General features: G+C 40.4%; 1 protein-coding gene and 1 non-coding gene across 2 annotated transcripts in view; both read right to left on the minus strand.

Annotated features, from left to right (window-relative positions):
• The window catches only part of NCAPD3 (non-SMC condensin II complex subunit D3), a 77,915-nt gene extending 68,739 nt beyond the window's left edge, over positions 1 to 9,176 (minus strand). The window contains exons 1-4 of the mRNA XM_037731552.1: positions 9,076 to 9,176; positions 8,857 to 8,995; positions 4,818 to 4,972; positions 1,287 to 1,449 (exon numbers count right to left, since the gene is read on the minus strand). Coding sequence (XP_037587480.1) covers positions 1,287 to 1,449; positions 4,818 to 4,972; positions 8,857 to 8,920 — 382 coding nt within the window. The 5' untranslated portion in view covers positions 8,921 to 8,995; positions 9,076 to 9,176. The remainder of the gene's footprint in view (positions 1 to 1,286; positions 1,450 to 4,817; positions 4,973 to 8,856; positions 8,996 to 9,075) is intronic.
• Positions 5,176 to 5,316, minus strand: LOC119468272. Its single transcript, XR_005196931.1, has one exon. It is a non-coding gene; the product is annotated as a U4 spliceosomal RNA (small nuclear RNA).
• Positions 9,177 to 9,267: the final 91 nt, after the last annotated feature.

Consider the following 9,267-nt stretch of genomic DNA (forward strand, 5'->3'; position numbering starts at 1 on the left):
CAATACTTTCCAAACTGATCTACAGTTTCAATGCAGTCCCTGTGAAATCAGCAGCTGGCTTTTTGTTGTCATTGTTGCAGAAATTCACATGCAGACCCTAAAATTCATATGGAAATGCACGAGAGGCAGAACAACCAAAACGATCTTGAAAAAGATCTGGTGATCGAATATTAAGTATCAACAGCATCCCAGTCATAAACCTGAAACATTTAAAAACAGAAGGTAATTGGCAAGAATACTGCTTGCTGGAGAGCTGCAAGTGGCCCACACAATTAGTAACAGCCACGTCTTTGCTCTGGCATAAATCTCAACCTTAATCAGAAAAACCTGCATCTGGCAAGAGGCGAGTGAAACTGGGTTTCCAAAACCACTACTTTTCTGAGAGAGGGCCTGGTTAAAACTGAGACGCTGCTTAGCAACAAAGTTCTTTAGGAACTTACTCATTTCCAAAGTCATTCTGGGAACATTAACAATAAAACAAACCAATGTTCAAGGCTTTAAATATAATACCTTTTTGCCCATTCCCAGATCACATGGAATAAATCCTTAGCATTAATTACAAATGCTAATATGAACAAGGATAAGCAGCAAGGTGACTGATCTTGCCATTTTCTTTTCCATATGAAAAGAAATCCTGAGGCCAGGGATTAGAAGACCTAATATTGTTAAATTAGGTCTTCTAATGTTCTCCAACTCAATCTCTATGTTCCACTCTCTCTCACCTTGGGTTTGGAGTAGGGAAGAGAATGGACTTCACGTCACAGGAGAAACAACAGCCTCCTTAGTGCTCTGATAATAAAGTAAAACAGTGCTCGCAACAGACTCCTGGTCAGTGTTCTCCTTCAATTATTACTAGCTGCTTTCCTGTTTTCTTGATTAGGATGGTTTTAACCTATTTTTCAATACCAACATAGGAGAGGCATAAAACAATGGCTCCCCACAGCAGTTTTTTTCAGCCTAGACAGGGAATCAGGAGAAGAAAGGGCAATAACAGAATTTTAGGCAGGGGTGATGGAGGGTGGGCGTGCAACTCTTGTGGTCCTTTTCAGATTACTTTTATTAGTTTATAGATAGCATAATTTCAGATGTAAAAAAAAAAAAAAAAAGGGAAGGTTTGCAAACACCTATAACATGCCATGTACTTCACAGACTTGCTCCTCAGAACAACTCTCCGCCATGGGTTAGCACTGCCCCACTTATAAGTGAAGAAACAAAAGTATAAAAATTGAAAACTGTAGAAAGAAAAAAAGGACAGAGATTTATCCTATCATATCAGATCTACATACCTGGTACTTCTAGTAGCAAAAAGTAAAGCCCAGCGGCATGAAGGCCATATTCTCGATACCGTAGACTGACATTTTTCTTATGTACTGTTTGAACAAAATGATAGAACAATGCCACGAGCGTACTGTGGGAAATATTGTTCTCAATGAAGAAGGTCCAGATACTCTGTGGGTAGAGGGCAAATCACAAAAGCCAGTCATGAGAGAAATGGAAACATCTGCTAGTATTTGATTTTTACAGGTTCTTGGTGCCTTACAAAAAGAGGAAGACTAGCCTGGCTCCTAATGCTAAATGTTGACCATCTTCAAAGGGACTGAAACAAAATATCTAAATTAAAAATGCATTACCCAAAATCACAAAGATATATATATATATATATATATACATATATATATATATATGTGTGTGTGTGTGTGTGTACACATATATATACATATATATAAAACATATTTAAATAACTACACTTCCAAAATAATTTTTTTTGTTAAGTTTGAAGCGTTTATACTTCAGAAATTACAGCTTAAAACTACACTAAGAATTTTGGGACACCATATATTAGTGATTATTCAGAAAAGTTAAATTCCTCTATTTAAAAAGAACTCAAATCCCTTTACCAATAATTACTAACGGAGGAAATCAGAGCCTTTTATTTAAATTTAAATGTCTGCAGATTGTAGGCAAAGGGAGCAGAAAATGAAAGAGATCTCAGAAGTGGCCCAGGTAAAGGAGATAAACCTTAGAAAAGTAACTACAATTTTATTAATTCTATCACCATTTCATGTCTTCTCCTTCTAAACATATGAAGAAGAAATGGGTTATTTTAATAACCTAAACATAGCAAGAGCTAAATATGGTTTATGCTTGAGTATCATAACTAAAAAAGGCCCACAAACTTCAAGTGAGCAGACTTTGTACTTCCTGCTTCTTTGAAAAGGCAGGGAAAGTGGTAGGTAATACCTCTGATTAGTCACAACATCATCTTAAAGAAAAGACATAAAAAATTATGTCAGCACTCTCCTTTCCTTAACTAAAAAAACTTGTAGGAGAAATCATCTCCACTGGGCACAGTGGCTCATGCCTGCAATCCCAGCACTTTGAGAGGCCAGGAGAAGAGGACTGCTTAAGTCCCGGAGTTTGAAATCAGCTAGGGCAACAAAGCAAGACCTCGTTTCCACAAAAAATAAAAAATTAGCTGGGTGTGGTGGCAACCACCTGTAGTCCCAGCTACTCAGGAGGGTGAGGTGGGAGGATCACTTGAGCCCAGTAAGTTGAGGCTGCAGTGAGCGAGCCATGACTATGATACTGCATTCCAGTCTGGATGAGAGAGCAAGACCCTAGTCTCAAGGGAAAAAAAAAAAAAAAAAGAAAAGGAAAAAAAAAAATCATCTCCTACCTTTACAGTACGCCACTTGCGCCTCCACTGTACTCACTGGGATGATAGATCACCCCAAACCATCTACTCACCAGGGCTCTGCATATGAAGTCACCTTGGCCCCATGTGATCTCATGGCTGCTGTCTAGTCTGGGCATCAGTGCTCCCGCACTCCCTACACTTGACTGCTCCTCCACAGACCCCTTCCAACCAGCTCTCCATTTCTGCCCTGGCTTCTTCTCCTCTCGGTGATCTCATGTATCACTGCGCTTCAACCCACACCTCGATTTAAAGAACTTTCCTGTCTCTCCTGGTCTCACATTTCTACTACCTGTTAAACTTCCCAAGGATCTCCTGACAGAATCTCACGTTCAGAAGTCTAAACAGAACTCAGTTTCTCCATTTGACCTTGCTCTTTTTCCCTTATTCCCTACCCCAGTTAACAATATCATCATCTTCCTAGTTTTGAAATCCATGGATCACTGACTTCTTTGTTTCTCTAACTCTCTATGCCCAGTCAGTTTAGCACTTCACAGCATGTCTTAGAGATCTCACAAAGACTTCCCAGTTCACAAGGCCCTATTAATTCTACCTCCAAAAATGTCCCTAGTTTTTAGCTTTTCTTTCTAGTTCCCAAAATCATAACTACAGGCCAAGCCATTATTATTCCTAACACCTGGATCACCAAAACAGTCTCCTAAGGGTTCTCCCTGCACACATTTCTCCCCCACTTCAGTCCATCTGCTGTCAGGAACATCTGCCTAAAACAGATCTATTCGTGTTACCTTTTTATTGCTCACTGTAACCTCTTCTACACAAGGCTGCTTGTGAGGATCAAATGAGTTAATAAATGCAACCTCCTACATACTTTACCAAGTATGTTCAAACTCCACTGCTGATGCTCACGTAAAGCTACCCGTGACCTACCCTTCTCTACCTTACTGTCCCGTCCCACCACACACTTTTTCTGTATTCCTCTCAGCACTCCCTGCATGTTCCCACTGGGTGGTTCCTTCACTAGGACTGCCTTGCGACCCAAGATTCTGCTAGTCATCTGTGAAGATTCACTGCTGGCCACTTTCTTTCTGGAACCTTCCCAACCCTGCCATGCTCCCTTTTTCACATCCTATGTAACAAATCTGCACCTCTCTTAGAGCATTTTCCATAATTTGGTTCACAGAATATTTCCGGGCACCCAAATGCATAGTGGCACTGCACTCTCCACCCCAGCAGCTCTATGTGGCTGCTGGACTTACTTTGGCTAGTGTTCAAATGTCCACACTTCCTCCCTGAGAGGGACCTCAACCTAGGGAGAGGCTTGTATCTTAATCCCCACTGTCAACTCAGGTACTTAAGGCAATACTTATCATTATGATAAAGGAATGTCTAATAACATGATTTAATTTTTGTGATGTGAAACTTGTAACTAAATTTTTTTTTTTCATTTAAATGTTTGAGAGATGTTAATATTCAATTAACTTTTGTTCTGCTTCCCAGCCCTTTGGGTTTTTTTTTGAAAACTAACAACCTAAATATTAATAATAATTTATACTTCTATGCACTGGAAAGAACTCAATATTTACAGGAACTTTTTGGACACCTGTTAATTCAACTAGTCATTCCTTAGATTAGTAATATCAGATTTTCTTAAGGTTAAAGCATGCCTGAATTGTTATTTGCATTTTCCTTGGACTATTTTTCTTGTTTTTGCCTTTATGCTTTTCCTTTTTTTTTTTTTCCCATTCTGACACAGAGTTTCGCTGTGTTGCCCAGGCTGGTCTTCAGCTCCAGAGCTCAAGCAATTGGCCAAACTCAGCCTCTAAAAGTGCTGGAACTACAGACCTGAGCCACCACACCCAGCCTTATACTTTTCCTTTAGTTTGTTATTGTAAAAAGTTTTCCTGTCTTAAAAAAAAAAAAAAAAAAAAAAAAATCAGACTAGTACCTTGAATCTTTTGGAGGAAACCTATTAGGTTTAGTCCAATAAATAGGATATTTAGGATATTAGGATAGTCCAATAAATTTACCACATTCTTTATGTTACTCATATTGTACTCCCTGTGAATTGTACACCAAGAAAGCCAAGCTTTACATTATAACAATGACTTTCATCTTCTACTTCTAACACCAAAAGTTGGCTAGTTCGTTTTTATTTTTTTACCTCTACAGATCCATGTTCTTCAGTAGCAAAGGGTAAAAGACTTTCATAGAGTTTCGTGAATGCAGCCAATCCAGTCTCTATGATCTCTGCTTCTATGCTGGGATCCAAAGGCTCAGTCTCTGTGAAATCCAGTTCCCACACTGTGTCAACCCATTCTAGGGGAAAAGGCAATGAAATTTGTAAGTACTCTGTAATAAGGAAGAAAAACGAATCATCTCTAGATTCCAGGTATGTTCAAGAGGAGAAAAGTTAGTCACAATTCATATTTAACTTGTTATAACAATATAGATGTAGCATAATAAAAAAAAAGCAGAAAAGGTTAAGAGAATCTTTTCTCTTTTTTTTCGTTTTAATTCAGTCTCCTTAGAGACTGTCAAAAATTGTCAGTGCCGACTATATTGTAAGTTCTCACAGCGGGGTATTGGGAAAAGTTTTCAATTGGCAATAATTATGCCTTGGATAAACCTCATTGGCTACGATACTGCCACTGCACAAAGCTTAAGAGAATCTTAAATCACAAGTGAGAGCTGACTATTAGGCTAATCAGAGTCTAAAAATATAAAGGAACACTTTTAAGATATAAGAGTTTTGGGAAAGGACACTTCAAAACATTTCGTGATCAGGCTTAGGAAAGCCTGATGTGTAATCTATGTGTAATCTAGAGAAGAAACAGAGGTTAATCAGATTGCCCAAGATGTCCCTTTGTGAAAATATCATAACAAAGTTAGTAAGTGCAAATAAAATATATAGCACTTTATCGGGCCTTTGGACAAGAATGTATTATTTAAAAAAGTTATAATTTCTCCAGGAAGTTTAAAATATGGAGGCTAGCCAGACTCAGACTCTCAGAAATACTCAGTGACTTTAAAATACACTGACTGAAAGAATGTACATTGAGAGGAACGATATTAAGACAGCATGCTGGATGGACTCCTTAACAACCTCTCTCAACTCTAAATCTTCCCATTCTTTTCTAACAAACTATATTTCTTCAGTGTTTTTGTTGTTATTCTCCCAAACTAAAATTAGTACCAGATGGGCCAGGTGTGGTGGCTCATGCATGTAATCTCAGCATTTTGGGAGGCCCAGGCAGGTGGATCACAGGGTCAGGAGTTCAAGACCAGCTTGGCCAAGATGGTGAAACTGTCTCTACTAAAAATACAAAAATTATCCAGGCGTGGTGGCAGGTGCCTGTAATCCCAGCTACTCAGGAGGCTGAGGCAGAGAACTGCTTGAACCCGGGAGGCAGGGGCTGCAGTGACCGAGATTACGCCATTGCACTCCAGCCTGGGTGACAAAGCGAGACTCCGTTTCAAAAAAAAAAAATTATGACTAGATGGAAATGTGGACATCTCAGACAAATTATTAATCAGGCATTCCTTCAAGTTAATATTAAAAGTATTTGTTCGTCACTGATTTAGAGAAATTGGGCAGGGTATAAAGAAAGAAAAAACAGAGATGCAAGCATTACACTGCACTCAGCAAATGATAGGCCTTACACTCAACTAGGTCCGTCCTCCTTAGAATACAATCTGCTTATTATCTTTTGTCACTTGAACTTGACCCTGGAGGAGGGAGTCTCTGTGCACAGCATTCCTTCCAAAGACATGAAATATGCTGCCTGAAAGATGATCTGAAAATACAATTGTATCTTTCTAAATTTCCATTAATGTTTTAAAGAACACAGCAAAAGTTATGTCACTCCTTCTTTTGGTTTTGCTTATAATAGTTCCCTACTGTAAATACCATCAAATCTAATTTGGATGAAAGTAACTGGCCCTGTTATCTACCATTTGGTCACAGAAGTCTTCTGTGTTGATCGTTGAGTGAGAATATAGTAGACATTGAGTTTGATTTTTTTCAATATCCTTACACTATTCAAACCAAATCCCTCACTATCTATTTTCTCAACTGTCAAATGCAGATAACTTCTGCTCTACTATTTCACTTAGGATGGAAGAAGAGGAGCAAATACATCATTTATTCACTCAACAAACACTTTGAGAAAATACTAGGGAAGCCACTTACAGTGCTACGAATACAAAGATGAATGCTAGCGGGTTCTTGTCCACAAAGATGGGAACATTTCACACTTAGCATACCAAAAAAAGCAGCCGATGATAGAAGAGAGGCCACTGAATTTTGAGTCAGAACAAGGCAAATATCCTGACTTGATCACTTACACATTATTAGTCTCTTCTTCATCATTAGAAATACAGGATTTTTGTGAAAGATAATGTGTAAAAAGGGCCTAACAATGTGCTAGCCACATAAAAAACAGCAAATAGATGGTATTTATTATTTCTGCAGTGGATGAGTGTTAAAATAATAGATATATAAAATGTAACATGCTAGAGAACTTAATAGAGAATACTACTGGAGAAGAAAGAGGAGAGGAGTAAGATGATTCTTCAATTGGGCCTGAATGTAAGAGTTCTGCAAGGCAAATGCAGAAAAGTGCATCCCAGCAAGCACAGTGTAATAAAGCAGAAACAGAAAGAAACGAAAGTATTTCAAAATGAACAAAATTTTTAAAACATAGAGTTTGGATGTGGAGGGTGAGAATTACTATCTATTCAGCAGTTATTATGTGGCAGGTACAATATTTATCTTTACAAAACCCCTGTGAGGTAGATACTGTACTTCCCATTTGACAGATCAGGAAAGCGGTGTTTAGCAAGAATAAGCAACTCGCACGGTAACACATGGATGCTATGGGGTAGAGCCAAGAGAGCAATCCAAGTGTGTCTGACTCCAAAGGGCATGCTCTTTGAAAAGCATACTACAGAGAATGGTGAAGGCTCTTATAAATCATGCTAAGGATCTGGTTCATTTATTTAGGAAACAAAGGGGAAACATTAAAGGTGTACAGCCTTGACACATTCAAAGCTGTGTTTTCAAAATTCGTTCTGCAAATTGTGGGGGATGGGCTGGCACAGTTAACATCAGAAAGCGGCTAAAATACTCCTGCAATTGCTCAAGGCTGACTAAGATGAAGCCCTGAGCCAGGGCAGCAGCATCAGGAATGGAGCAGGGTGGCCCTGAGACACCTCAGAGGCAGGACAACTGGTGGTGGTGGTGGGCATAAAAGGGGAAGCAGAAATGCCAGGATGCCTGGGTTGGTGGCTTGGCTGGTGCCATTAGCAGGCTTTGGGAATCCCACTTTCACTCATGTGACCTTTGATGACGTCTGCATGAGACATCCCATTGAACCTATGAACATGAAGTTCAAGAACTAAGTCTGGGTGAAGAAAGAGATTTGCAATTTAAGACCATCTTAATAGATAAAATTAGGTGTACTGTGGGAAGTAGAAAAGTTCCTTTTTAAATGTTTCTTTTCTTGTTAAATCTTTAAGTGTGCCAATAACTCTTTGTTAAGCTCTATCCTGTGTAACTGTTAGATATGCCCTTGCTCACAGGCACATAGTACATTCTATGTCCTTGTACTTTAACCAAGATATCTGCTCTGAACGTGCTCACAGGCATGTTGCAGTTCTCCAATGCTTTTTACCTGTTTAAAAAGTTTTAAGTTATTAACCAGTTGGGTTTTAGTTTAAATTGTGAGGTCTGGCTCTAGCCTTGGGAGATCAGACACAGCAGTAAAAACAACCCCAAATGCATAAGGAAAAAATTTGTCTCTCTTCCTTTGTTCACTGTACTTTTGTGGCAAGATAGCTAGTGAGAGTACCCTTCCTGCAGCCCAGGAAGTAAAAATTGCGTCGCTGAAATATCCTTTATCTCAGTGCTAATTTTCCTTTGTGGCACGGAACATCTATTTCCAACATGCACAGGAAGACAGGGAAGGCGGAGAAAACAGATGCACAAGCGCTAGAAGAGACCGGCCTACCTTTGGTTATTGTTAAGAGTGGCCTGGCCAGTTTGACGCCCCATAGGAAACCTGGCTGGCCGCAATCCCGGTGTGGCACGGGCCTGGGGACACCAGGGACCAACAGGAGCTGAGCGCCCCCTCCCCGCCCCCACCCACACCCTGGCCCGGGCTTAGGCACCACAGGGGACGCAAAGGACACCCCCGGCTCACCGAGGCTAAGATCCAGCGGACACCAGGGCTGCAGGCCACTCCCAAGGCCCCGCAGCGCCACCATGATACCCAGGGTACCGGCTCGCAGTCGCAGCACTCAACTTTCAAAGCTCGCTCCCGCGCGCGCGCCGAGGCGTTCCTGCGGACCAATCACAACGTACAGAATTTCCTACCCGCCAATCACTGCGCCGAGCCGTTTCCATTCGCTCAACCAATCACCTGCATCGTCTGCCGCAGGCGCAAAGAACCGGTCGGATAGAAGACTGGAAGCTAAACGAGGTTGTTACGCTCTGTCGTTCAAGGAGGAACCAGGGCCTGAGTTAAACCCTAACAGCGTCTTTCCCTTCTCGTTTTTCTTCAATGGGAGGCAATCTAAAGGGTATCTGAGACAGGGTACTTCCGGTAGTAACT

Source organism: Cebus imitator, unplaced genomic scaffold (genome assembly GCF_001604975.1).
Source record: "Cebus imitator isolate Cc_AM_T3 unplaced genomic scaffold, Cebus_imitator-1.0 Scaffold405, whole genome shotgun sequence".
NCBI lineage: Eukaryota > Metazoa > Chordata > Mammalia > Primates > Cebidae > Cebus > Cebus imitator.